Below are 27,757 nucleotides of genomic sequence, written 5' to 3' on the forward strand. Positions count from 1 at the left end.
TTACGAGTCCTGTTTGAAGAGGTGGGTGCTGCAGTCACTTGCCTTTCCTGGACGGCCTGGCACCTTCCCCGCACTGAGTCTGGAAGGCAGACCCAGGCTCCTGTGATGTGCACTGGACTGTCCAGGTGACTGTGTTCCCAGACGCCCTTGCAGTCGGCATGGGCCATACCTGCCCCGGTACTGGACTCTGAGCCAGAAGCTGAAGCAGAGCGCAAGGCAGTGACCGCTGAGAGGCTCGGCCACAAGGCGGTGACTGTGGGGGCTCGGCTGCAAGGCAGTGACCTTGGAGGTCTTGACACAGAATGCCTGCCAGGCTCAAGCACTGGACACACAGGAGCTGAAAGGACTAGGGTGAAGCCAGGCCCAGGACTGGGCGGCAGGAGTGGTCAGACCAGAGCTTTCATCCTCCACTTTCCAAAGCCCGGCAACTGCCCTTCGTCCACCCGGCAGAAGTGGGCGATGTCATCCCTGGAGAGGGGGAACCGGAGTTGCTGAGCTGGGGACAAGGGAAGAGGCAGCTCCCTGGAAATACGTGACTGGCCAAAGCCTGCCCCCAATGCAGAGCACCGCCTCGGCCAATGGCTCCAGCTAGAGAGGACTCCCCACGTGGCAGAACGGACGGGCCACCCCGGGAACAGCGGCCTTAGCAAGGGAGGTGGGTGTCATTATCATCACTCACAGGTGCAGAACTGATGCTCAGGGGGTGTGACCAGCCCGCAAGTCCCCAGCCAGGAAGCTGAGGGGCTCAGATGAAAACCTGACTCCGTGTAGTGCTCAGCAGGCCCCTTCTGGGAACCCCAGCCTCATCCCCGTCTCCGTAGGATGGAGGTGGGGACGGCTCGCTCCTGAGGACGAACTTCCTCACTGCCTCCTACGGCTGCACGGACTCCCAGAGCCACTCTCATGCCAGGAGAGTCTGCAGTGGGAGCCAAGACAGCCGGCCCCAGAGGCCCTGGGCACCCGACGCTCAGCCCTGGGAGGCAGCTTCGCCAGACACAGCTCAGACTCCGGGTCTACACACAGTGACTTTATTACTCTCTGGACGCTGGTGACTTGCACTGGGCAGAGCTCAGACTCCGGGTCTACACAGTGAGTTTATGACCTTCTGGATGCTGGTGACCTGCTGTCCCCACCCAGCTTCACTGGGGCAGGCATCTCTGTCCATCCCATGCCTCTGGGTCACAGGGGGCAGCAAGACCAAGGAGCCCACAGCCAGGCCCCGGGTCCAGCCTGTCAGAGCCATCACCTGCTGCCTCCCGGCCCCGAACCTGTCCTGGGGAAGGATTCCTAGGGAAGACCCAGATCCCTTTCCCTCAGCCTTCGCTTCATAAAGGGGGCCTGGCCTGCCACTGCTCCCCTGAGCTGCTCCTCGCCTGCCCCTCAGGGATCCCAGGCCCTCACCTCTGCTTTTGAGGTAGAGAAAGGCCGGGAGAGAGGAATGGAGGAGGGAGAGGGAGGCTGGGAGCAGGAGAGAGAGAGGAGGAGAAGAAGACATCAGAAAGAGGCCCCTTCTCACAGCGAGAGAGGCCCAGGAATCAGAAAGGGAGGCGCTGGTGAGACCTGGGCAGGAAAGTGAAATGTGGGGAAAGAAGCTGAAGAGAGAGGAAGGCGCTGGGAAGTTCAGATAAGGGAGGCAGCTGGCAGGCGGGAAGGAGGAGGAGGGGATGAGGCCAAGCTATGGCGATGGGAGGAGGAGGGAGGGCCTAGGGGCAGCATCAAGGGGTGGTGAGGCAGCTCCTACCGACCGACCGCACGGCTGGCTACCCCAGGGGCCAGGGCGGGAAGGGGCCCCCGCCGTCGGGGCCCGGGGCCGCCGCCCCCTGTGCGCTGGCCGCCGCTGCTGCCCGGCCGTGGATGCGCTGGTGGCGCAGCACGTGCTCGCGGCGTCCGAAGCCCTTGCCGCACTCCCAGCAGGCGAAGGGCCGCGCTCCCGAGTGCGTCTTGCGGTGGCGCACCAGGTGCTCGCGCCAGTAGAAGGTCTTGCCGCACTCGCAGCACGCGTGGGGCTTCTCGCGGGCTGGCAGCGGACGCAGCGCGGGCCCGGGGCTGCCAGGGTGCGTGTCGCGGTGGCGCCGCAGGTGCTCCTTGCGCCGGAAGGCCTTGCCGCACTCGGGGCAGGCGTGCGGCTTCTCGCCGGAGTGGCTCTGCCGGTGGCGCAGCAGGTGCGCTGGCTTCAGGGATGTCTTGCCGCACTCTGGGCAGGACGTGGTGCCCGGGGCAGCCAGGAAGGCGGGCAGGCCAGGCGCCAAGGGGGGGCTGCTGGGCTCCTGCTTGTAGGGGCGCACAGCCTGGGAGTCCCCAGCCACCGGCCCCTGAGCCCCAGGGGCTGTGTCTGCTGTAAAAGAAATCAGAGTCAGTGTCTGGGTCTGCACCAGGCTGGGGCAGGCGCAGCACTGGCTGGGAGGAGGCAAGCAGGGAACGCTTAAAGGCAGAAACTACCGGGGTGGGAAGAGGGCTGGGCTGTGGGCTCTCCTTCATGCCTCTGTCCCGGGTACCTAGTAGAGTCTGGCATACAGTCAATGCCAAATACATAATAGTTAATGCCTGGCTGCATGATAGATGGTTAGATGATGGATGGATGGATGATGGATGGATTGATGGATGATGGATGGATGGATGATGGATGGATTGATGGATGATGGATGATGGATGATGGATGGATTGATGGATGGATGGATGATGGATGATGGATGGATTGATGGATGAGTAGATGATGAATGTAAGGGTAGATGATGGATGGATGATGGATGGATTGATGGATGATGGATGATGAATGGATGATGGATGGATGATGGATGGATTGATGGATGAGTAGATGATGAATGTGAGGGTGGATGATGGATGATGATTGGATGATGAATGGATGATGGATGGATTGAGGGATGAGTAGATGATGAATGTGAGGGTGGATGATGGATGATGGATGGATGGATTGATGGATGATGGATTGATGGATGATGGATGATGGATGATGGATGGATGATGGATGAGTAGATGATGAATGTAAGGGTAGATGATGGATGATGAATGGATGAATGGATGGATTGATGGATGAGTAGATGATGAATGTGAGGGTAGATGATGGATGGATTGGATGAGTAGATGATGAATGTGAGGGTGGATGATGGATGGATGGATGGATGATGGATGGACTGATGGATGGATGATGGATGGATGATGATGGATGGATGAGTAGATGATGAATGTGAGGGTAGATGATGGATGATGGATGCATGAGGGATGGATGATGAATGATGATGGATGGATGATGGATTGATAGATGAGTAGATGATGAATGTGAGGGTGGATGATGGATGGATGACGGATGGATTGATGGATGAGTAGATGATGAATGTGAGGGTAGATGATGGATAATGGATGCATGATGAATAGATGATGAATGGATGATGGATGGATGATGGATGGATTGATGGATGAGTAGATGACGAATGTGAGGGTGGATGGTGGATGATGGATGGATGATGGATGATGGATGGATTGACGGATGAGTAGATGATGAATGTGAGGGTAGATGATGGATGATGGATGCATGATGAATGGATGATGGATGATGGATGGATGATGGATTGATGGATGAGTAGATGATGAATGTGAGGGTAGATGATGGATGATGGATGCATGATGAATGGATGATGGATGGATGGATTGATGGATGAGTAGATGATGAATGTGAGGGTAGATGATGGATGGATGATGAATGGATGATGGATGGATGATGGATGGATGATGGATTGATGGATGAGTAGATGATGAATGTGAGGGTAGATGATCAATGATGGATGGATGATGAATGGATGATGGATGGATGATGAATGGATGATGGATGGATTGATGAATGATGGATGGATGATGAATGGATGATGGATGGATTGACGGATGGGTACATGATGAATGTGAGGGTGGATGATGGATGGATGGATGGATGATGGATGGATTGATCGATGATGGATGCATGATGGATGATGGATGCATGATGGGTGGGAAGATGATGAATGTGAGGGTGGATGATGGATGGATGGATGCATGATGGATGGATGGTGGATGGATTGATGGATGATGGATGGATGCATGATGGATGATGGATGGATGCATGATGGATGATGGATGGATGACGGGTGGGTAGATGATGAATGTGAGGGTGGAGGATGGATGGATGGATGGATGGATGGATGGTGGATGGATGATGGTGGATGGACAGATGCTGAATAGGTGGGTACATGGGTGGATAAGCAGATGGATGAATGGGTGGGTGATGATGGATGGATGACAGAGGGAAGGTGGGATTGGTGTGAGCGGGGATAGATGAATGATGGCTGGTTGGATGGGTGAATGAGTAGCTGTATGGCAGGAATGGATAGACTGAAGGGGGATGATGGATAGGTGGATGCCTGATATATGGATGGATGGGTGGATCTCCCACCCTGAGGCCCACATGCACTTCCAACCTCTGACGCCGGGGCCCACCAGCACCCCCTAGCGCTGGGCCTTGGGTCCAAACCCTGGGGCTCCTCAAGGGTAGGGGTCCAAGTCTGCCCTTGCCCTGGTGCCAGGACTGTTCACCGAACAACCCCTCAGTGCTGCGGGCTGGCAGGGAGAATCAGGGAGACCACTGGCTCACCTAAGGGAACCATCCCACTGTCCTCTTTGCCACCGGCCGTGCCGGGGCCCTGCGTCGCGTCCTGAGGCACCCCCGTTGCTGATGACCCATCGGGGGAGGTTGCTGGCCCCTGAAATGAGAGCGCACATTTGGAACCCAGAAATCGGAGTGAGGGCCAAACCGGAGTGAGGGCCTCTGTTCCTCCTGCTCCTGACACGGTCGGCCAGCTGTGGAATCCCATCCCTGCTGCAGGGAAGCCGCAGTCATGCTGGAGGACAGAGGCCACCCACAGAGAGGCCCACAGGCGAGGAACCAAGGCCTCCTGCCACCCCCTGCCAGGGGGAGCCGTCTGGAAACCACCGGCCTTCAAATGACAGCCCGGCCCACACTGCCACTGTGAGCTCACCGGAGACCCTGGAGCTGGCCCCAAACTCCTGGCCCGCAGGGGCTTTCTGAGCTAACAGAGGTTTGCTGTTTTACACCCGAGTTTGGGGTTATCTGTCACGCAGCAAGAAGTACCTAATACACCTGCCTCAGGTCTGTCTTCAGCTTGTTCCTGCCCTTTGGATAAAGTGCAAACTCCTTAACAAAATGCAGAATACGAGAGCTACTTTCAATGTGGAAGAAAGTCAACGAGGTTCAGAAACAACTTTTCTTGGTGTAAGACGGCAGAAAAGCTGCCAAGCGGGATGGCACCAGCCAGGAAGACCAAGTTTAAAAAGTTTCAGTCCAACTCTGGCTGTGGTTTCTCTGCACTGGTACAGCATTCATTTAAAACCATGTCCCCGGCTGGGCACGGTGGCTCAAGCCTGTAATCCCTGCACTTTGGGAGGCCGAGGCGGGTGGATCACGAGGTCAGGAGATTGAGATCATCCTGGTCAACATGGTGAAACCCCATCTCTGCTAAAAATACAAAAAAAATTAGCTGGGCATAGTGGCACGTGCCTGTAATCCCAGCTGCTCAGGAGGCTGAGGCAGGAGAATTGCCTGAACCCAGGACGCAGAGGTTGCGGTGAGCCAAGATCACGCCATTGCACTCCAGCCTGGGTAACAAGAGCAAAACTTCATCTTAAAAAAAAAATAAATAAATAAAAATAAAACAAAATAAAACCATGTCCCCAAGGGAAGAGGATCAGAATTCTTCTCGTGCTGATGACAGCTGGCCCATGTGTCACACACCTTTTCCATCTCAAAACTTTTTGGCCAGAGGAGTACCTGGATCATAAAACAATGGTTGGTGTGAAAATTAGCAATGCCTAGGCCAGTTATGGTGACTCACGCCTGCAATCCCAGCACTTTGGGAGGCTGAGGCAGGTGGATCATAAGGTCAGGAGTTTGAGACCAGCTTGGCCAACACGGCGAAACCCTGTCTCTACTAAAGATAACCAAATTAGCTGGATGTGGTGGTGAGCGCCTGTAATCCCAGCTACTCAGGAGGCTGAGGCAGGAGAATCACTTGAACCCTGGGAGGTGGAGTTGAAGTAAGCTGAGATCACACCATTGCACTCCTGCCTGGGCCACAGGGTGAGACTCTGTCCTCAAAAAAAAAAAAAAGAAAGAAAAAGAAAATTAGTAATACCTAAAATTTGACTGGCTGGTGATAAGATTCAGCAGGAAGCATTCCCAGTCTTCCTTAAAAGCACACTGTTTGGGCCTGGCGAGGTGGCTCACACCTGTAATCCCAGCACTTTGGGAGGCCATGGCGAGATCACCTGAGGTTAGGAGTTCAAGACCAGCCTGGCCAACACAGTGAAGCCCCCTCTCTATTAAAAATATATAAAATTAGCCGAGTGCGGTGGGGGGCATCTATAATCCCAGATAATGGGGAGGCTGAGGCAGGAGAATCGCTTGAAACCGTAGACAGAGATTGCAGTGAGCGGAGATTGTACCACTGCACTCCGGGAGGCCGCCTCCTCTTCTGCTGTGGAGGGAATGGGTAACCCTTTCCAGCCTCACTTGAGGCCAGGAGTTTGAGACCGGCCTGGCCAACATGATGAAACCCCATCTCTACTAAAAATACAAAAAAATTAGGCAGGCGTGGTGGCAAGCGCCTGTAATCCCAGCTACTCAGGAGGCTGGGACAGGAGAATTGCTTGAGTCTGGGAGGTAGAGACTGCAGTGAGCTGAGATCACGCCACTACGCTCCGGCCTGGGCGACACAGCAAGACTCCACCTCAAAAAAACAACAAACAAACAAACAAACAAAAAGAATGGTCAGTTCCTTGGAGGTCTGGCAGAACTTACATGGAAACTGCCAGAACCTAGGGCCTTCTATCAGGGAAGGTCTTTAATCACCTTGATTATTTCTCCCCCCTCTGGTTTCCAGACTCTTGCACCTGCCACTTCGTCATGAGCATGTGTTGATTTCTATTTTCCTAGAACCTGTCCGTTTCATCCAGGACTCCGAACGCATCGCATGTACGGAATGGGGTCTTCTCAGCAGCTCTCAAGTCTACTCCGTCGCCCAGCTCTGCCGGCTCCCACCACCGGTGTTTGCGCCGTGTCCGGTTTTCCTCCTCGTCTGCTTGCGGAAGGTTTGTGCTGTTCTGGCATTTCTTTTCGAATGTTGAGTCTGGGGCTTGATCATCTGCCTGTCCTCTGCTTTCCTGCTGGGTTTTGCTTTTGCACCGAACAGCTAACCTGTCGCTTTTCCTGTGCTCCTGGCTGCCTCTGGAGCCCCAGGGGCACTTCGTGTCACGCTAACCAGGTACGGGTTTGACCTGCCTCTCCCGGCCTCCCAGCCTTTCTCATTTCCCTGCTGGTGGACACCCTGCCCCCACGTCTCAGACTGTCCCCTCTGACTATTGTGTGCCTGAGGCTAGACGCTGAGTGACTACAGCCAGGCCATTGGACCGCGCTGGGCAGATCAGATTCTCTCTCCACAGAAGTGAGGAAGCCGGCTATGCCCTGTCGTCCTGTCAAACCCTGTGTTTCAAAGCAGCACAAGAGGAGGCTGGGAGGGGTCAGCCATTCCCTCCGCTGCAGGCCAAGAGGTTTCCAGGCGCTCTTCACCGCTTTCTACCAGCACACGAGCCTCTCCTCGGCTGTCCTCCTCTTCCTCATCCTGCAGTGCCTCGGTGAAAACTCTGAGGTAGGCAAGGACCCACAGACCAGTGCCAGGAAACCCCAATCCACAGCCACGCCTGCAGATGTCAGCTGTCTGTGTACCACTGCCAGCTGCAGTGCTGATCACTGGGGCTGTTACTACTCTACTTTTGCCTAAAACTAAAACAACACAGACTTAAGCCCATGTTGTATCACTGCTGGAAATGGAAAGCCAGTATCATGTGGCAGAGAGAGATGTCACGGGAGACCCAGTCACTCACAGCAGTATTATTCCAGTCCACGTGGCCACCAATAAGAGAAGGCTGTGAGCCTGAGACCTGCTCTCATTAAAGAGAAGAACAGATACAGGAGAGGTGTTAGAGACAGTGAGGGGTTTGCCCCGGAGTAAGCGGAGAGCAGCACACAGGAGTCCTGCTGGCCTGGGAGCCCAGTGATCCAACTTTTTTTTTTTTTTTAAGACAGAGTCTCACTCTGTTACCCAGGCTGGAGTGCAGTGGCACAGTCTTGGCTGACTGCAACATCCAACTCCCGGCTTCAAGCGATTCTCCTGCCTCAGCCTCCCAAGTAGCTGGGATTACAGGTGCCCGCCACCACGCCCAGCTAGTTTTTATATTTTTAGTAGAGATGGGATTTCACCATCTTGGCCAGGCTGGTCTCGAACTCCTGATCTCGTGATCTACCTGCCTCGGCCTCCCAAAGTGCTGGGATTACAGGCGTGAGCCACTTCACCCAGCTGATTCCTGAACTTTTAGATTCACTAACCAGTAGAACTCCCACTGCATCCCCAAATGGAAGGGATTTATTCTGCAAGATATCTACATTAAAGGCAATAACAACCTCAACCTACTTTAACCATCTTTCCTAAAAGAACATTTTAATGCCAAAGAAACAGATGGCATGAGGTCAAAGTAGTAACAGTGGCTGAAATCTACCTATACAGCACCCACGTGCCAGGTCCTGTTCTGAGATTCATGAAAACTGGAAAGGGCGTAACCCATGCTGACCGATTCCACGTGAGTTCTATTCCACCCCCGGTTCACCTCACGTTCACCTCGCCTCTGTGGCAGACAGAATAATGGCCCCATGACACGTCCTGATCCTCAGAACCTGTCACATGCTGTCTCAGGGCAACGGGGACTCTGCGGACGGGACGGAATTAAGCACTGACATCGGGAAGCTACCCTGAATTATCCTGATGGCCCAATGTCATCGCAGGCATCCTAAGATGTGGTCACGGTACACCATGGAATACTACGCAGCCACGAAAAAGGATGAGTTCATGTCCTTTGCAGGGACAAGGGTGAAGCTGGAAACCATAATCCTCAGCAAACTAACACAGGAACAGAAAAATCAAACACTGCGTGTTCTCATAACTGTGTGGAAGCTGAATAATAACACATGGACACAGGGAGGGGAACATCATACACCAGGGCCTGTTGGGGTATAGAGGATTAGGGGAGGGAGAGCATCAGGACAAACACCTGAGGCATGTGGGGCTTAAAACCCAGATGAGGGGTGATGGGTGCGGCAAACCACCCTGGCACACGTATACCTATGTAACAAACCTATGCGTTCTGCACATGCATCCCAGAGCTTAAAACTTAAATGAGATGACCACAGGACCTAATAGGGTCAAGGTCAGAGAAGTGACGGGAATGGAAGCAGAGGTCGGAGTGCAGCACTCTGAGGACGGAGGACGGGCCAGGAGCCACGGAACGTGGACAGCCTCCAGAAGCTTGAGAAGGACCATGGCTCTGCAGACACCTGGATTTTGGGCCGTGAGACCCATTTTGGACTTCTGACCTCCACTACAATTACAGACTTGGGTGATTTGCCAGCCGCTGGCCTTGTGGTGATTTGTTACAACCCACTTCGGGGAACAATGGCCTGGAAGGAGGGTGAGGATAGAGAAGCCAGAGTCAGCACAGAAGTGCTGGGAGGTGGGAGCGGAGGCGGGGCAAGCTGTATTCCCGACAGAAGGCGGGCAGTGTTTGGGGGCCGGGCAGGCCGCATGAGCAGGGAGACGGACGAGGCCGCTGGCAGCCTTCACGGGAAGAAAGGAAGGACGCCTGGCTGCCGTGGACTCTGCTCGCATTGCCTCACCGAGATGCCACCTTTCTGCTGCTCCATCTCAGCCCCCACCAGGCACTCGGTATGCACTCAGAAGGAACACCTGACTGCTCTGACCCTTCACCCTCCTGCCACTGGGGACTCTAGCCTTGCTGCGAACACCCCTCACACCCGGGCCCCTCTGCTGCTAGAGGCGCCCCAGGGCCTTTGCACTGGCTGTTCCCGTGGCCTGGACCCACTCTTCTCAGATGTCTCTGGCTGCCCGCTGCTCATCACGCACGCCCCACACGGCAGCTGCCGGCCGCGTAATGAAAGGACAGTGGAGTTGCTGACGTAGGTTATTAAAACTAAATTCACCAGTTTCTTTTCACCTTTTTGAAGGTGGCGGCTAGAACCCTTCAGATGGCATCTGCAGCTCACACTGCACGTCCGCCCGGACAGGGCCCTCTAAGCCAGGCTCCTGGCCTCCTTTCCGGGGCCAGGCGGTCAACGCTCCCGGCTTCTCAGGCCGTCTGTTGTCGTCGACGTGGCAAGAGTCAGCCACGGACGATGTAAGCGAATGTGTGTGGCTGTGCACCCAGCCTTCGCCCAGACAGTGACTCGGCACAGGCCTGCCGTGTGCTCAAGAATCCAAACTGCCCAGTGAGAGGCCTGGCTTTTGCCCTCCGCCCCTGGGAGGTCACTTCTCAGCCCCTGGAGCCTCCGGCGTGAGGACAGTCTGCCTGCCCGGGGGGCCTAAGGCCAGCCCACAGCAAGATGGATTTGGAGTGGAGTTTGAGCCAGGTGACATCCTTGACCTTCAGGGGGCTGGAGGCTGAGGTCAGACTCCAGTAAGAACCCAGGACTCCCAGTCTGAGGAACATCCCTGCCGTTCGGGAGGAGTGAGGGATGGCTGTTCTCTGGGACGTCTTCCCGGCCCTCTGCCCAGCTGCTTCCAGCGCGTCCTCCTGACTGTGAACGTGGCTATGCGTCCTTTGAGAGAGCTGGCAAGTACGCCTGGGCCTTAGGGCCTCCTGACTGCGGCTGGTGCTGGGATGGAGGGTGCCCCATGTGGACTGTCCCTCCGCCCTGTACCTCGGCCTTCCCACGGTGTGTCTCGCTGGTTTTCGGGGTTAGGCGGTGTTCCGCCCTCAGCCTCCTGGTGGCTCCCCCTCCCCCTCCCCTCCCCCTCCCCCCCACCACCCCGTCCCAGCCCTGCCAGGCTCACCCAGAGCTCCTCCAGCAGGGCCACCGCCTCCTCCCCGCTCTGCGGCTGGCGGCTGCACACCCAGGCCTGCGTGTCCGCAGGCAGCGCGCTCAGGAACTGTTCCAGCACCAGCAGCTCCAGCATCTGCTCCTTGGTGTGCACCTCGGGCTGCAGCCAGTCCCGGCACAGGGCGCGGAGCAGCCCCAGCGCCTCCCGAGGGCCTGGCGCGTCACCCAGGTGGAAGCGGCGGAAGCGGTGCCATGGAGAGTCCAGAGCCAGGCCCTCGGCCTCCTGCTTCACGGGCACCACCACCTCCATGGGGCCTCCGGACGGCAGCGCCTGCAAGGGCACAAACCAGTTAGAACCCTGCCCCCAGAGCCAAGACCCCAGTCCACCAGGCCTCCCCCGCTCCGCCCTCCCACCGAGATCCTCACCGTCCGGACCCCCGCCTGTGATGCCCAGACTCATACCAGGACCCACACTCCTGTTTTTAACCAGAGTCTCTCTGTCACCCAGGCTGGAGTGCAGTGATGCAATCTCAGCTCACCGCAACCTCGGCTCCCGGGTTCAGGTGATCCTCCTGCCTCAGCCTCCCGAGTAGCTGGGATTACAGGCGCTCACCACCACACCCAGCTAATTTTTGTATTTTTAGTAGAGACGGGGTTTCACACATTAGCCAAACTGGTCTCAAACTCCCGACCTCGAGCAATCCACCAGCCTCAGGCTTCCGAAGTGCTGGGATTGCAGGCGTGAGCCACTGTGCTGGGTGTGGAACCCTTGCTTCTGAGCCTCCCATGTGTCCAGGATAGGGCTGGCCTGTGTGCCTCAGTTTCTCCTGTAAGATAAAGCACTCACCTGCCCCGCGTGTCCCAGGGGGCAAAGAAGTCTGCGTAAGGGGTGGCACGCACTCGGGTGGTGAGGAAACGGTGTCTGCTTCCTGGAATCCCACAGGGTCAAGCCCCAGCTTGGCCCCTCGCTGGGCTCCGAGCCTTGGTACCTCAGTCCTGCAGCTCCTCCCACAGCCTGTCCAGAGGATTCAACCGGAAAACACGGGAAGAGCTTGCAGCAGGCCTGGCAGCAGCGGGGTACCCTCAGCACCACCCTCGCTGGACTCGTGGGGCAGAGCACCCCACACCCTGGCAGCGGACACTTTGCAGTCTGCTCAGAAGCCACCCCAACTAACTGCTGTGGCCTGAATCTGTCCCCCAGAATTCACGTGTGGAAGATCTCACGCTATGTGACGGTATTTGGAGATGGAGCTTTTAGCTGGTAATGGAGGTTAACTGAGGTCACAAGAGCTGGGCCTTTTAAAAGGACTGTGACCCTAAAAGAGGAAGGGACACCAGGAATCTGTCCATCTCTGCTAAGAGGAGCACACAGCAAGGAGGCCTCCCAGAGCCCGGCAGAGGCCCTCACCGGGCACCAGCCATGCCGGCATTCTGACCTTCTGGCCCGCAGAACTGAGAAATCGACTCGTGTTGTTTAAGCAGCTCAGTCCACAATGCTCACCCGGCAGCCTGTCTCAGTCCCTTCTTGGGGAGTCTGCGGTCTGGGGGCCAGTACTGTTGGGTTTGAGTGAGTGCCTCCTGCGGGCTGCGGACGGCCTCCTCCTGTGTCCTCACAGGGCAGTGAGAGAGGTGGGCAGCCAGCTCTCCTGTCTCTTCTTGGAAGGGCACTAATCCCATGCAAGAGGGCCCTGCCTCCCGGCTCCATCACACGGGGGACCAGGGTGCCAGCTTATGAATTTGAATGGATGCAGACAATGAGTCTGTAGCCCGGCCGAGCACACTGCGGCCCAGTCACGTTTGGGATTAGCAGGTGTCACGCACTGTCCACGGCTGCCTTGGACCTACTGAGTGCCTGTGACAGGGTCTGGACAGCCGGCGAGGCTGCCCACAGAGCCAGAGATAGTTACTCACTGGCTCTTCACAGAAGGACTGCCGACCCCGAACCTCAAGGACACCGGGGGCCCTGATGACCCCATGGGGCTCAGGCGCCGGCCGTCCCAGCTAACTCCTATGGACTAGTATGGGAGAAAAGAATCAGTGCTGTCTTCTGTTGGGCATGGTACTTGGGGTCTCGTCATGACAGCAGCTTGGCCTGTATAAGGAACCACAGCAAAGTCCCCTTGACCACGAGGCAGTGGGTGGCCACGTCATCTGCCTCTAGCCAGCGAGGTCTGAGAGGAAGTCTGCGTTCAGACAGTCTTCCGCCTGGGCTCCTGACCGCCATGTCGCCAACACAAACATCAGCTTGTTGCTGGGGCGGCTGCCTCAAGGCCCTCTTGTGTCCGCCTGCTCTCGCCACCTCAAGTGGAATCATTCCACAGCGATCACAAACACTTTTTCACTGTAAATCCTCATCAGTCCCTGCTCGACACCCTCCAACTGCTTCCTACGACGGTCAAAATGCAAATTCCTTACTGTGGCCGCGAGGCCATGCAGCCGGGTGCTGCTTTCTCGTCTCTTCCTCGCTTCCTGATGGTCTATGCTGCAGCCACAGTGGCTCCCTTGGCTGTCTCTCGTCACCCCAGCTGGAGTGCAGCAGTGTGACCTCTCGGCTTACTGCAGTTCCGACCTCCTGGGCTCAAGCCATCCTCCCGGCTCAGCCTCCCGAGTAGCTGGGACCGCAGGTGCACACCACCACACCCAGCTAATTTTTATATTTTTTTGTAGAGACGGGGTCTCACTATATTGCCCAGGCTGGTCTCAAACTCCTGGACTCAAGTGATCCTCCCACCTTGGCCTCTCAAAGTGTGGGGATTATAAGCGTGAGCCACCACCACACCGGGTCTGGCTCACTCTCCATCTTCCCAGACCGAAGGCTAGTGCCCACCCCATGGCCTCTGCACCTACTGCTGCCTCCCCCTTGATCTTTGCTTACCTGACTCCTCATGACTGAGGCCTCAGTGCAATCACTCCCCTCTTGGAGAGCCTCCCCAGATCACCCCCTCCAATGCTGCACCCACGTGCCTTTGCCCAGCGGCTAACACGGCACCCTTATTGATTTTCTTTTAGTATTTAGCAAGATCTAGTGTTACGATATCTGTGTGCTTTCTTCACTACAATTTAAGCTCCATGCGCACAAGCGACTACAAATTCCAACCCCAGCATTCTGGCTAGCATTCAAAAACTTTTTTTTTTTTTTTTTGAGACAGAGTTTCGCTCTTGTTACCCAGGCTGGAGTGCAGGGGCTCGATCTCGGCTCACCGCAACCTCCGTCACCTCCTGGGTTCAAGCACTTCTCCTGCCTCAGCCTTCCGAGTAGCTGGGACTACAGGCGTGCGCCACCATGCCCAGCTAATTTTTTGTATTTTTAGTAGATACAGCGTTTCACCATGTTGACCAGGATGGTCTTGGCCTCCCAAAGTGCTGGGATTATAGGTGTGAGCCACTGGGTCCGGCCTTTTTTTTTTTTTTTTTTTTTTTTTTTTTTTTTTAATGAGACGGAGTTTCGCTCTTGTTACCCAGGCTGGAGTGCAATGGCGTGATCTCGGCTCACCGCAACCTCCCCCTCCTGGGTTCAGGCTTTATAGGCTGATCAATCCCAGGAGGTTGGCATTATTACCCCCGAGTTGCAGACGGAGAAAGTGGAGATGTCTCGCCCAAAGTCACTCAGCTCACACGTGCCAGAGTCTGGACTCGCACATCCATGTCTGTCTGGCTTCAGAGCCAGGCCACAGCATCACCTTCCACCTGGCCCACCCATCGGTTTAAAGACTGATTAACCTGGGAGCAGGCAGGAAGGCTTATTAGAACACCCGGGCCAGATCCGAGTCTCAAAAGCCACAGAGATGCCTGCTCTGTTATCAAAAAAAGATCCCTCTGGTGCTGGGGAGGAATTTCTGCCAGGGAGCAAGGCCATAGGCGTCAAGCTGATTCTGTCTGCAACCTCAGAGGTGAACACAAGTCACACTACGCCCTGGGCTGTCCAGAAAGTAAGCTCTTTTGGGCAGGGACCAGGTCCAACTCTTCTCTGAGTCCCTGGGGCCACCCAGCACGGGGCCTGCCCCCAAGACAGCACATGCTGAAAAGTAAGGCAGCGTGTAAATCCACCCTAGCATCCAATGAGCATCCTGTGCTACATGCATTCAACAGCTGTAAGCCTGCCATCTAGCTGTCTGTGTCTGCAAAGCACAGTCCAGCCTAGAGCCAGGCACCTTGGATGTCTTGCAGACAGACCTGTGAGCTGGGAAGATGGGTTCCCAACAGACCCGTGAGCTCTGGGGAGATGGGTCCCCTTATACCACAGGGAGATGCTCAGAGAGTGATGGAGCCACAAATGGGACCCAGATGTGATTCCAGAGTCCACACCAGATCCACCTAGTACCATGTCACCAGCACCCACGCATCCTGTGTTAATATCATGTCAACGTCGTGACTGAGTCTGTGGAGCTTGGCTGGCTGGCTTCAACTTCCAGCTCTGCCACTCAGCAGCTGTGTCACTGTGGACGTGTGACCTGCCCTCTCTGTGCTTCCTTTCTCCTCCTGTGACACAGGACTAACAACAGCTCCTTCCTCTCAAGAGGCTGCTGGGAGCCTAAGTTAGAAGTGGCCCTCCAAAGAGTCAGTTCTCCACGAAGACCGGTTTGTCTACTGGAGTTTCCCAACCTCCACATGAATGGCACTTGAGCCTGGATGACTCTGAGTGGTGGTGGGGGAGGGGCTATCCTGTGCCACATACAAGGCCCACCAGCATCTCTGCCTCTTTCCAGGAGATGCCAGGGGCACTTCCCCACTTGGGACAACAAAAAAAGTCTCCAGACATTGCCACGTGTCCCCTGGGGGACAAAACCACTCCTGGTTGAGAGCCGCTAGCCCACTGGACAAATATTTACCCACAGCACAAAGGCCCTGGAGCAAATTCCAGCTCTGCCTCCTACCGGCTCTGTGTCCTTGGACAAGGTACAAGGCACCTTTTGTAGTACATGGTATCTCCATTTCCTTGGCTGTGGAGTGATACCAAAAATGCTGAGACCCACACCCGGCTAGTGAGTGCCGAGACTTAGGGTTACTTTGCAGAAGGTTCTCTGCGAGGTGCCGGGAGACACTGCTGTGAACACGCACACAGACTGAAAACACTACGTGTAAATTGGAATGGGCGCTAAAATAGGATATAAAGGAGGGTGACTTCCTCCTGACTGGGGCAGAGGTGGCAGGGGTCAACTTCAGATGATAATAAGCACAGTTTCTAAGCACTTTACACGTCACCGAACCTAATGCCTTGCAGCCAGCTAAAAAGGCAGGTGCTCTTCATGGAGGAAGCAGCAAAACAGGGCACCGACTCTCATCGTCAGGAATCCCACAGCTCTGCAGAAGTTGCACTTGCAAAAGCAGTGCACGAAATGAGCCGCCTGCACCGTACCTACGTTACGACCACCCCGTCCCCGAAGCCCTTCCCGCAAACCTTTCCGAAGGGGTCCGGTCCCGGCGCCCCCGCACCTCCTTGCAGGGTCCAGCATCCCACTGAGCTTTCATCTCACAGCCCACCCCCTGCTTGCGTCCCCTCCCCCATCTGGCCCTCCCCTCCCCTCCCCTCCGCCCCGCCCCTCCCCGCCCCTCCCCCAGCCGTCCCTCCCCCGCCCCCTCCCTCAGCTTCTCTCTCCCGCGTCCAGGACCTCAGGATCCACGACCCCCTCCCACTACCCACACCTCCCTCTCCAAGCCCCTCCCCCTCTAGTTCTCTCTCCCAGTCCCTCCCCCATCACTCAGCCCCCTTCTCCTCCCCTACCCCCTAGTCTCCCATCTCTCCCTCCAGAGGCCCCCGGCGCCCCTCTTCCCGTAGTACCGCTGGTCCCTCCCTCTTCCAACCGCCCCGCTCCAATCCCTCCCTCCTTCCCCCCTCACTCACCTTACTCTCTCAGGCGAGGCCCCCCAAGCCCCCTCACCTCCCCGCACATGCGCACAAAGCTCCTCGGGACTCCATGCCCCGGCAGGCTTTGCGCCAAACTCCACCGTCCCCCTCCCGTCACCCCAGACTCCGAGTCTATCGTTCAGTCCAACAACCCGCTTCTTGCGGCCCCGGCCTCGCCCCGAACTACACCTCCCAGGAAGCACCGCGGCAAAGGCGGCTGCCCATTGGCCCTCACCGCGGGCTCACCCCGTTTTGTCATCGCATGGCGCCTTCGCCAACACTGGAACTACATTTCCCAAGATGCACAAAAGCGTCGTCTGCGGCCTACTGGGCCTTGATGGCGCTACTGTCGCGGGCTCGCTGAGCGGATCAGGCTTTGGACTACATTTCCCAAAATGCACGAAAAGGCTTCCCAGTGGTCTGCGCGCGGACTCTGGGCATGCGCAGACGTGCCGGGGGAAAAAAAAAAAAAAAAAAAAAAGGGAGGAGGAGGCGCCATGGCGGCGTTGTCGTGGAGACCAAGGGAGGCCGGGTATCGGCCCAGCATTTGGGAGGTGGGACCTCCGGAGCTCTAGAAGCTGGCAAGCGACGAGGAGGAGGAGACCAGGCTAGAGTTCTGCGCCAGGAGTGCAGGTTACGTCTCCTTGACTACGGATCGCTTTTTTTTTTTTTGTCCTCCCTCTCCACCCGGGCAGAACTTAAGGATCGATGTCGGTGCCAGGAAGCAGGACGTAAGCGGGCTGCCCTCCTGTTCCGGGGTGGGCGGTGGCTCAGGAGGGGGCCAGCGCGGGGGCCTCGGTTGGGCTCTTCCCGTGTGGACCTGGACCGGACACCGCCCTCTCTTTGGCCCCAGGTTTCCCTGGTGTGGATTGGGGGAGAGCGCTCCCTGCGACGCGTGCTCGAGGTGCCCCTGTTGGACAGACTACTGCCCCGTCCTGAGGCCTCAGTTTCTCTTCTCCGTCTCAGCACTGAAGAAGCATACTTGCATTTTAGAGCAGAAAGACATCTGAAGAGATCAGCTGACGCTCTTTACCTAGATAGTTCCAGGACTGATTATGGCTCATGCAAGCCTAGTGGGCCAGGGTTAGCCCTACCCCAGCCCGCAGCATATTTCCTCCTCTGTATAATAAGGATAAGAGAACCCCCCCCCCCCGATCTGAAGACTCCTTGCCATCAAAAGGAAGACAGTGAAAGTTGTTCCTCTTACCATATTCATAAATGAACAACTGTCCTCAGGATTCACAAGCGATGAGTTGCTGACTCAGAACTTTGTCACCAGTTTGCCCACGGCGGCCTAACCTGCCCTGACCCATCTGTCTGCCCCTGTCTTCTCCTCTCGTTTAGTGAGTTCCAATCATGTCTCCTTTCTGCGCCTGGAACACACTGATCTTCCCATTTATCTCTGACGGCCTACTTTGATTAGCTCCACTTGGATTTCCTAATAGGCCTCTGAAACCTAAGGTGGGCAGTAGGGAATTTTTCACTCCCTCCCTCACCTTACAAAGTAACTTGTTCATTCCTACTACTTCATCTTAGAAAGCAAGTTCATCATTCATCCAAATGTTCAGGCCCAAAATAGAAAAGCGGTCCTTGATTCTTCCCCCCACCCCATACTGAGTCTGGCTCTGTTGCCTAGGCTGGAGTGCAGTGGTGCAATCACAACTCACTGCAACCTCCGACTCCCAGTCTCAAGCGGTTCTTGTGCCTCAGCCTCCCGAGTAGCTGGGCTTACAGGCATGCATCATCATGCCCAGGTAATTTTTGCATTTTTGATAGAGATGGGGTTTGCGGTGTTGGCCAGGCTGGTCTTGAACTCCGGTCTCAACTTATCTGTCTTCTCAGCCTCCCAAAGTGCTGTGAGTACAAGCTGAGCCACTGCACGCGGCCAATTTCTTTTTTATCATCCTCCACATGCCATCTATCATCAGGTCCTATTGGCTTTGTTATCAGAATAGAGTCAGAATCTGTCCACAGCCCTTCCGTCCACAGCTACCACCTTGTCAAAGTCCCCACGGCGTCTTTAGACATTATCATGCTTCCACTCTGGCCTCTTCTGCCTCCTGCCCCTCCATTCCTGCTCCACACAGCAAACAGAGGGATCTTCCTTATTATTTTTTTATTGTGGTAAAATATATACAACATAAAAATTACCGTCTTAGCTGGGTGCGGTGGCTCAAGCCTGTCATCCCAGCACTTTGGGAGGCCGAGGCGGGTGGATCACGAGGTCAAGAGATCGAGACCATCCTGGTCAACATGGTGAAACCCCGTCTCTACTAAAAACACAAAAAATTAGCTGGGCATGGTGGCGTGTGCCTGTAATCCCAGCTACTCAGGAGGCTGAGGCAGGAGAATTGCCTGAACCCAGGAGGCGGAGGTTGCGGTGAGCCAAGATCGCGCCATTGCACTCCAGCCTGGGTAACGAGTGAAACTCCGTCTCAAAAAAAAAAAAAAAAAAAAAAAAAAAAAAAAAAAAATTCCCGTCTTAATCATCGTTAAGATACAGTTCAGTAGCAGTAAGTGCATTCAAGCTGTGTAATCATCACCACTGTCCATCTCCAGAATTCTTCATCTTCCCAAATTGAAATTGTACCCATTAAACGTGAACCATCCATTCCTCTCTCCCCTGAGCCCCTGGCCAACCACCATTCTGTTTTCAGTTTCTGTATTTTTGTTTGTTTGTTTGTTTGTTTTTGAGACAGAGTCTGCCTCTGTCACCCAGGCTGGAGTACAGTGGCTCAGTCTCGGCTCATTGTGACCTCCGCCTCCCAGGCTCAAGCAGTTGCCCCACCTCAGCCCCCCAAGTAGCTGAGACTACAGGTGTGTACAATCACGCTCAGGTTTTTTGTACATTTTATTTTCTTTTGGTAGAGACAGGGTTTCACCATGTTACCCAGACTGGGCTTGAACTCCTGGGCTCAAGTCACCCACCTGCCTCGGTCTCCTGGAAGTGTTGGGATTACAGTCATGAGCCACCACACGGGGCCTGGTTTCTGTGATTTTGACTCCATTAATACTTCATATAAGTGGAATCATACAGTATTTGTCTCTTGTGACTGGCTTGTTTAACAGAATAATGTCCTCAAGTTTCTTTTCTTTTTTTTTTTTTTTTTTTTTTTGAGACGGAGTTTCGCTCTTGTTACCCAGGCTGGAGTGCAATGGCGCGATCTCGGCTCACCGCAACCTCCGCCTCCTGAGTTCAGGCAATTCTCCTGCCTCAGCCTCCTGAGTAGCTGGGATTATAGGCACGCGCCACCATGCCCAGCTAATTTTTCGTATTTTTAGTAGAGACAGGGTTTCACCGTGTTGACCAGGATGGTCTCGATCTCTTGACCTCGTGATTCACCCGCCTCGGCCTCCCAAAGTGCTGGGATTACAGGCTTGAGCCACCGCGCCCAGCCTGTCCTCAAGTTTCATCCATGTTGTAGCATGTGTCAAAATCTCCTTCCTTTTCAAGATTGCGTAATATTCTGTTGTATACACAAACCATATTTTGTTTACCCATTCATCAGACGGATCTCTTTTTTTCCTTTTTTGAGAAAGAGTTTCCCTCTTGTCGCCCAAGCTAGGGTACAATGGTGTGATCTCAGCTCACTGTAACCTCTGCCTCCTAGGTTCAAGCAGTTCTCCTGCCTCAGCCTCCCAAGTAATTGGGATTACAGGTGCGCACCAGCACGCCCAGCTAATTTTTGTGTGTGTGTATTTTTAGTAGAGATGGGTTTTCACCATGTTGGCCAGGCTGATCTCGAACTCCTGACCTCAGGTGATCCACCTGCCTCAGCCTCCCAAAGTGCTGGGATGAGAGGCATGAGCCATCACGCCCGGCCTCAGCGGGATCTTGTTGAAACTTCAATAGAGTCATGTAACTTTCTGCTTCAAACCCTCCAGTGCAGGCTGGGTATGGTGGGTCACTCCTGTAATCCCAGCACTTTGGGAGGCTGAGGCGGGCCCATCACGAGGCCAGGAGTTCGAGACCAGTCTGGCCAACATAGTGAAACCCAGTCTCTACTAAAATACAAAAAAATTAGCCGGGCATGGTGGCATGCGCCTGTAATCCCAGCTACTCAGGAGGCTGAGGCAGGAGAGTCACTTGAACCCAGAAGGCAGAGGTTGCAGTGAGTTGAGATGGCATCACTGCACTCCAGCCCAGGCAACAGTGTGAGGCTTTGTCTCGAAACAACAAAACACCAACAATTTTTGGGTGACTGCTCTGCCCACCTCATGCTGAGCAAGCCAGCGATAGAGACCAGCCCTTCTTGCCTGTTGTACCCAGCTCCTGGCTTGGGGCCTGCCTGGAAATGAGTCAATAAGAGTGAAGGAACGTGGTTCTTACCCTACTTCCCAGGCCTGAGGGCGAGAATTCCTTTGGCAGCAAATTTAGCTCCTACCTTCCTGCTTCGCGGCTCCTTTATGGCTCTGCTATAATTACTGCCCCACATAATAATTAAGGTTTTTCTCTCTGTATGGTGCTTTGAAGCAGTATGATCCCCCAGGGCAGGGATAGGGTGTGGTTCAAAGCTGGAGGCTCAGGTTGTGTTTATGGGTGAGTGGATGATGGACTAGTGAGTGAGCCTGTGAGGGGAAGAGCCAGCAGAAGCGGGGATGGCCCACATACATATGGATGTCAGTCTGTGTCTTGCAGTGCAGGCTCCCAGCGGGCTGAATCTCAACCTGAGTCATCTTTGGCTCCCCAAGGCCCCAGGAAACGTTTGAAAAAGAATAATGCAATTAACGAAATTAATGAAGCAATTCATGCTTAATGATGGGTCTGACTTCCCCCCATGCTCACCCCGTGATCAGAGAATCACCCCATTTTATGGCAGGGATAATCGAGGCTCAGAGGGGCAAGTGTACTTTCCTAGGTGACCCAGCAAGAGACCCGGGTTTTAAGGCCAGGAGCAGGTGTCCTGAGCCCCTCTCACAGAGGAGGAAACTGAAGCTCAAGGAGGGCATTCTGGCTAGACGTGGTGGCTCACAGCTGTAATCCCAGAACTTTGGGAGGCACAAGTGGGTGGATCACCAGAGGTCAGGAGTTTGCGATCAGCCTGGCCAACATGATGAAACCCTGCCTCTAATAAAAATACAGAAATTAGCCGGGCATGGTGGCAGACACCTGTGATTCCAGCTAGTCCAGAGGCTGAGGCAGGAGAATCGCTTGAACCCGGGAGGCGGAGGTTGCAGTGAGCCGAGATTGCACCACAGCACTCCAGCCTGAGTAATAGAGCAAGACTGTCCAGAAAAAAAAAAAAAAAAAGAAGGGTATTCTGAAGTCCCCGCCCAGTGCAGGCAGCAGGTTTTCCACCGGCCAGATCTAGCCTCTTCCTTAGATGTTCAGAGAGTGAGCAGTGCTTACAGGAGGAGGGAGTCAAGCAGACTACCCTCACTGCCAAAGCAGAGAATTCCCTGGAAATTCTTCCCAGCTGTATCTCGCAACGTCTGGCCAGAGTGAAAACGGCTTCTCAGAGGTTGATACTGCGGGCTTCCGTCTCGCCCCGACTTCCACCCCTTTACTCTCTGGAGAGAAATCTCTCCGGTTGGAGATGGCAGCGGCCTTTCCCAGACCTCCTGAGAGCTAGAGTTCTGGACTGAATTGGGCTTTGCTAATTAAGTGCGCTCGGGTAAGATGCGGAAAGCTGTTTAAGGGTCTCTAGCAGTCGGGGAGGTTTATTTATCTGGGTTCAGCAAGGGAGGACGCAATCCAGGGGAATCACTGTACAAGGAGGCAGACGAGGACTTTCAGAGCATTAGGGCTTGTGCTAGAGGGCTCTACCAGGTGTTGGGGGAAATGGGGAGCAGTTCTTCTGAAGGCTTAAGAAGCAGGGCAGCAGGGCTCGGTGGCTCACGCCTGTAATCCCAGCACCTTGGGAGGCCGAGGGGAGTGGATCACAAGGTCAGGAGTTCAAGACCAGCTTGGCCAATGTTGCAAAACCCCGTCTCTACTAAACATACAAAAATTAGCTGGGCGTGGTGGCGGGCACCTATAATTCCAGCTACTCAGGAGGCTGAGGCATGATTTAATCGCTTGAACCTGGGAAGCAGAGGTTGCAGCTTTGGAGCGTGGCCACTTTTGGCCCCTGGATCACATCTTCGGGGGTATGTTCTGGAACTCAGAGCTACAGGTGAGTCTTCAAAGGCGGCGGCTCCTGGCTGGGATGGTTCCATGTGATTCTATGAGTTATCTCAGGAGGTTCAGCCCATTCAACAATTCTGTGAACACTTAATTCCTGTATCAAATCCTTGGTAGATAAAATACCTGAGGCGGGGTCTGTTTGCCTGTTTCCTCCCTTGAAACCGGACTGAGCCACTTCTCTGTTCCCCTTTAGACAATCACCATGGTGGTCATAATGACTCATGGTTATGTGTGATTCCTACATGTCCGAGCACTGCGATCAGTGGCTTCATGCACCTCACTTAGCACTGGCCACACCTGTGAGGTTTGTTTCTTTGTTTGTTTGTTTGTTTTTGAGACAGAGTTTCGCTCTTGTTACCCAGGCTGGAGTGCAATGGCGCGATCTCGGCTCACCGCAACCTCCACCTCCCGGGTTCAGGCAGTTCTTCTGCCTCAGCCTCCTGAGTAGCTGGGATTACAGGCACGCGCCACCATGCCCAGCTAATGTTTTTGTATTTTTAGTAGAGACAGGGTTTCACCATGTTGACCAGGATGGTCTTGATCTCTTGACCTCGTGATCCACCCGCCTCGGCCTCCCAAAGTGCTGGGATTACAGGCTTGAGCCACCGCGCCCGGCCTTTGTTTGTTTTTGAGGTAGCCTGTTGCTTTGTCACCCAGGCTGCGGTGATGCAATCTCAGCTCACTGCAGCCTCAGCCTCCTGGGTTCAAGCGATTCTCCTGCCTCAGCCTCCCAAGTAGCTGGGACTACAGGTGCACAACACCACACCTGGCTGATTTTTATAGTTTTAGTATAGATGGGGTTTCACCATGTTGGCCAGGATGGTCTCAATCTCTTGACCTTGTGATTCACTCACCTCAGCCTCCCAAAGTGCTGGGATTACAGATGTGAGCCACTGCACCCGGCCACCTGTGAGGTTTCTCCCCTAACGGAGTAAGAGAGTATATGGCACATTATCCCAGAGAGTTACCACCCGACCAGTCTCGGTGGCTAATGCCTGTAATCCCAGCACTTTGGGAGCCCGAGGCAGGAGGATCACCTGAGGTCAGGAGCTTGAGACCATCCTGGCCAACGTGGCGAAACCCCGACTATACTAAAAATACCAAAATTAGCGGGGCGTGGTGGCATACACCTGTAATGGCAGCTACTCAGGAGGCTTAGGCATGAGAATCGCTTGAACCGGGGAGGCGGAGGTTGCAGTGAGCCAAGATCCCACCACTGCACTCCAACCTGGGTGACAGAGTGAGACTCTGTCTCAGAAAAAAAAAAAAAAACAGAAAACCTAAAACAGGGAGTCATCATCTGATTGCTGCAAGGGATGAAGTTACCACAGCTGTAAAAACATCCACTGGTGAGACCCACAGAGTGCAAACGCCCCCTCTTTATAACTGTGCTGTGGAAGTCACATGGGAAATTCTATAAATCCACACCTGACTCATGTTTCAGTTTTTCTGAGAACCGGGGCATACATTCATCCTTGCAGTTATTGCTTACATTTTGTTAAATATGGAACAAGATACACTTAAAGTCAATTCTTGGTGTTCCTGGTAGTTCTGTAAAGTCACCATGAACAGCTGATACCCATGCTCCTAGTTAAACACAGTGCAAGGTTCCTGTGGGCCTCTTGTCACATGTCCATCAACACAAGCCTTATTTTATGGATGTTTTTATTTAAACACGCCTTTGTTGATATATTGTTTTTTTTGGTTTTGGGGTTTTTTTTTTTTTTTGAGATGGAGTCTTTCTCTGTTACACAGGCTGGAGTGTAGTCATGCAATCTCAGCTCACTGCAACCTTTGCCTTCCAGGTTCTAGAGATTATCCTGCCTCAGCCTCCTGAGTAGCTGGGAATACACGCATGTGCCACCATGCCCAGCTACTTTTTTGTATTTTTAGTAGAGACAGGATTCACCATGTTGGTCAGGCTGATCTCGAACTCCTGACCTCATGATCCACCCACCTTGGTCCCCCAAAGTGCTGGGACTACAGGCGTCAACCACCGCATCCAGCCTTTTTTTTCTTTCTTTTTTTTTGAGGTGCAGTCCCCTCTCTGTCCCTTAGGCTGGAGTGCAGTGGCGCGATCTCGGCTCACCACACCTCAGCCTCCTGGGTTCAAATGATTCTCCTGCCTCAGCCTCCCGAGTAGCTGGGATTACAGGCACGGGCCACCACACCTGGCTAATTTTTGTATTTTTAGTAGAGACAGGGTTTCACCATGTTGGCCAGGCTGGTCTTGAACTCTTGACCTCAGGTGATCCGCCCGCCTCGGCCTCCCAGAGTGCTGGGATGACAGGTGTGAGCCACCGTGCCCAGCCACTGTGTCATTCTTATGCCCATAGTTTAGCTCCCACTCATGAGAGAGCATCTGACGTTGGCTCTCCATTCCTGAGTTAGTTCACCTAGAACAGGCGTCCCCAAACTTTTTACACAGGGGGCCAGTGCACTGTCCCTCAGACCGTTGGAGGGCCGCCACATACTGTGCTCCTCTCACTGACCACCAATGAAAGAGGTGCCCCTTCCTGAAGTGCGGCGGGGGGCCGGATAAATGGCCTCAGGGGGCTGCAGTCTGGGGACGCCTGACTTAGAAGAACAGTCTCCAATCCCATTTAGGTCCTGCACATCACAGTCTTATGGACAGGAACACTAGCTAGCACTTCAGCGCTACACCCGGAGGCATTTAAACAGCAAAGCCACCAAGAGAAAGCATAAAAACCTGGAAACGGTGGCACTGAACAGGCTGAGAAGGAGCTTGTTTGCAGGAAGAGAGCTGAAGGGAGAAGGCAGGGGCTGCCCTGTTCCATCTAGCCGCTGTCATCTAGCCGCTGTTTGCCCTCTTTCTGGTGTCCTGCTCTAGGCGTGTCTGTGAGTGACCAGAAAAACCACAGAAACACTGAGAGTATTCGTGTGAGGCTACAAATAAATGTTAGCGAGTTGAAGATTCAAAATTACGGAATCCACAAATAATGAGGATGATGCCCTGTATTTTCTTCTTTTTTTCTTTTCTTCCTCTCGGACGGAGTCTCGCTCTGTCGCCCAGGCTGGAGTGCAGTGGTGCAATCTCAGCTCATTGCCACCTCCGCCTCCTGGTTCAAGTGATTCTCCTGCCTCAGGCTCCCGAGTAGCTGGGATTACAGGCATGCACCACCATGCCTGGCTCATTTTTGTATTTTTTAGTAGAGACGGGGTTTTGCCATGTTGTTCAGGCTGGTCTCAAACTCCTGACCTCAGGTGATCCACCCTCCTTAGCCTCCCAGAGTGCTGGGATAACAGGTGTGAGCCACAGCGCCCAGCCAGTCTTGGTGCATTTTTACACTAAAAAAGTTCTCATTTGGTCTGGAGTTCGCATTTAACTGGGCATCCTGGAGTCTGCCATGCCTAAGAATCCCTTGAGCACTGGGTTAAAATGCAGATCCTCACTCTGTAGGTTTGGGGCAGGGCCTGGGATTCTGCATTTCTCACGGGTCTGTGGATGCTGCCAATGCCGCCTCCCAGGGTCCAGCTATGTCTGGGAGTAGAGATAAAGGTTGACATGTTCCTCTAAGCAAAGCACCCAGCAGAATGTCTAGGACCTGACGAAAACTGAGGAAGTGGCTGTCGATGGTCATGGTAAGGAGGACCGTCTGCAAAGTGTGATTGTGTGTGTTTCTCTGTAATTGTATTTCAACAGCTGCAAACTCTCCCTCTCCAATCTGCCAGCTGCAGCTGTTCCTGTCACTGGACCTAGGGCCACACCCTCAGGAGGAAACCGTGAGGGAAGCTCTAACGGGCTCCCCAGTGGGAGCTGCAGCCCATGCCCCCGACCAGGGACCTCAGACCTTCTAGAGGACAACAGAGCTACATGGCTATTCCCTTCACCCAGCACTCAATCAATGCAGAATCCAAAACGGGGCTTTCCTGGAAGACGTCTAGAGAGACTCACTCGCTCAAGGGAAGGAAGAGTGGAACACCCAGCCCTCAGGAAGCTCAGGCAGAGAGGAAGCAGCCGAGCCTACGGCCTGGGCCCAGTGTTTCTCTCCAGCTCTCACCTCTCTGTGAGGCTTCATTGTCTCCTCCTGCAGACTGGCTTTCTCCCCATGGTGCGAAACAAGGCTGCCATAAGCTTTCCAGCCTCTCGCATCTCGGCATCTGTGCCAGAGCAGTGGACTCTCCAGAGAGAAGGATCCAGAGAGAGCCACTGATGGCCAAGTTGGGTGGGATGGTGCTGCTGTAGCCACGCTGGATTCCCTCCGGACTTACTGGCACCCCCTCCACCCAATTTTATTCGATCTCAAGGATTTAAATTCCATCTAGATGCTGATGCATCCCTGAAAGGGAGCTTTGCCGTTTTTACTACCTAGCAACTGAAAACTCTGTAATAGGGAAGGGTGAAGCTACTGTAATAAATCCACACATGGTAATGGAACGTCACATTAGAGGGGTACTTCTTTTTTTTTTCTTTAAAAACATTTTAGGCCGGGCGCGGTGGCTCAAGCCTGTAATCCCAGCACTTTGGGAGGCCGAGGCGGGTGGATCACGAGGTCAAGAGATCGAGACCAACGTGGTTAACATGGTGAAACCCCGTCTCTACTAAAAATACAAAACATTAGCTGGGCATGGTGGCACATGCCTGTAATCCCAGCTACTCAGGAGGCTGAGGCAGGAGAATTGCCTGAACCCAGGAGGCGGAGGTTGCGGTGAGCTGAGATCGCGCCATTGCACTCCAGCCTGGGTAACAAGAGCGAAACTCCGTCTCAAAAAAAAAAGAAAAAAAACAAACAAAACATTTTAAATTGTAGAAAGATATGTAAATATATATAACACAAAATTAAATGTCTTAACTATTTTTTTTCTTGGTGGGGGG

The 27,757-nt window shown here is 54.2% G+C and overlaps 1 protein-coding gene and 1 long non-coding RNA gene across 7 annotated transcripts; one reads left to right on the plus strand and one right to left on the minus strand.

Annotated features, from left to right (window-relative positions):
• Nucleotides 1-1,012: 1,012 nt before the first annotated feature.
• Nucleotides 1,013-16,966, minus strand: ZNF444 (zinc finger protein 444). Of its 4 annotated transcripts, none has more exons than XM_039466173.2 (5): nucleotides 16,791-16,966; nucleotides 11,796-11,963; nucleotides 10,962-11,279; nucleotides 4,640-4,748; nucleotides 1,013-2,335 (listed from the first exon to the last, which is right to left on the minus strand). In XM_039466173.2, exons 3-5 carry the CDS (start codon nucleotides 11,256-11,258, stop codon nucleotides 1,761-1,763), a joined length of 981 nt encoding a protein of 326 aa, XP_039322107.1. In that variant the 5' UTR covers nucleotides 11,259-11,279; nucleotides 11,796-11,963; nucleotides 16,791-16,966; the 3' UTR covers nucleotides 1,013-1,760. The 4 variants fall into 4 exon arrangements, with proteins under 4 accessions (XP_039322107.1, XP_039322105.1, XP_074241979.1 ...); XM_039466171.2 differs by lacking the exon at nucleotides 16,791-16,966 and adding an exon at nucleotides 16,347-16,449; XM_074385878.1 differs by lacking the exon at nucleotides 16,791-16,966 and adding an exon at nucleotides 13,364-16,339.
• Nucleotides 16,967-17,273: 307 nt separating this feature from the next.
• On the plus strand, nucleotides 17,274-27,324 carry LOC104650245 (uncharacterized). Of its 3 annotated transcripts, none has more exons than XR_012513743.1 (3): nucleotides 17,274-17,524; nucleotides 17,647-22,909; nucleotides 26,585-27,324. It is a non-coding gene; the product is annotated as an uncharacterized LOC104650245 (long non-coding RNA). The 3 variants fall into 3 exon arrangements; XR_012513742.1 differs by having other exon boundaries at nucleotides 17,647-22,408; XR_012513741.1 differs by having other exon boundaries at nucleotides 17,647-27,324.
• The last annotated feature ends 433 nt before the right edge of the window (nucleotides 27,325-27,757 follow it).

The sequence above is a fragment of the Saimiri boliviensis genome, chromosome 14 (assembly GCF_048565385.1).
Source record: "Saimiri boliviensis isolate mSaiBol1 chromosome 14, mSaiBol1.pri, whole genome shotgun sequence".
NCBI classification, from domain to species: domain Eukaryota; kingdom Metazoa; phylum Chordata; class Mammalia; order Primates; family Cebidae; genus Saimiri; species Saimiri boliviensis.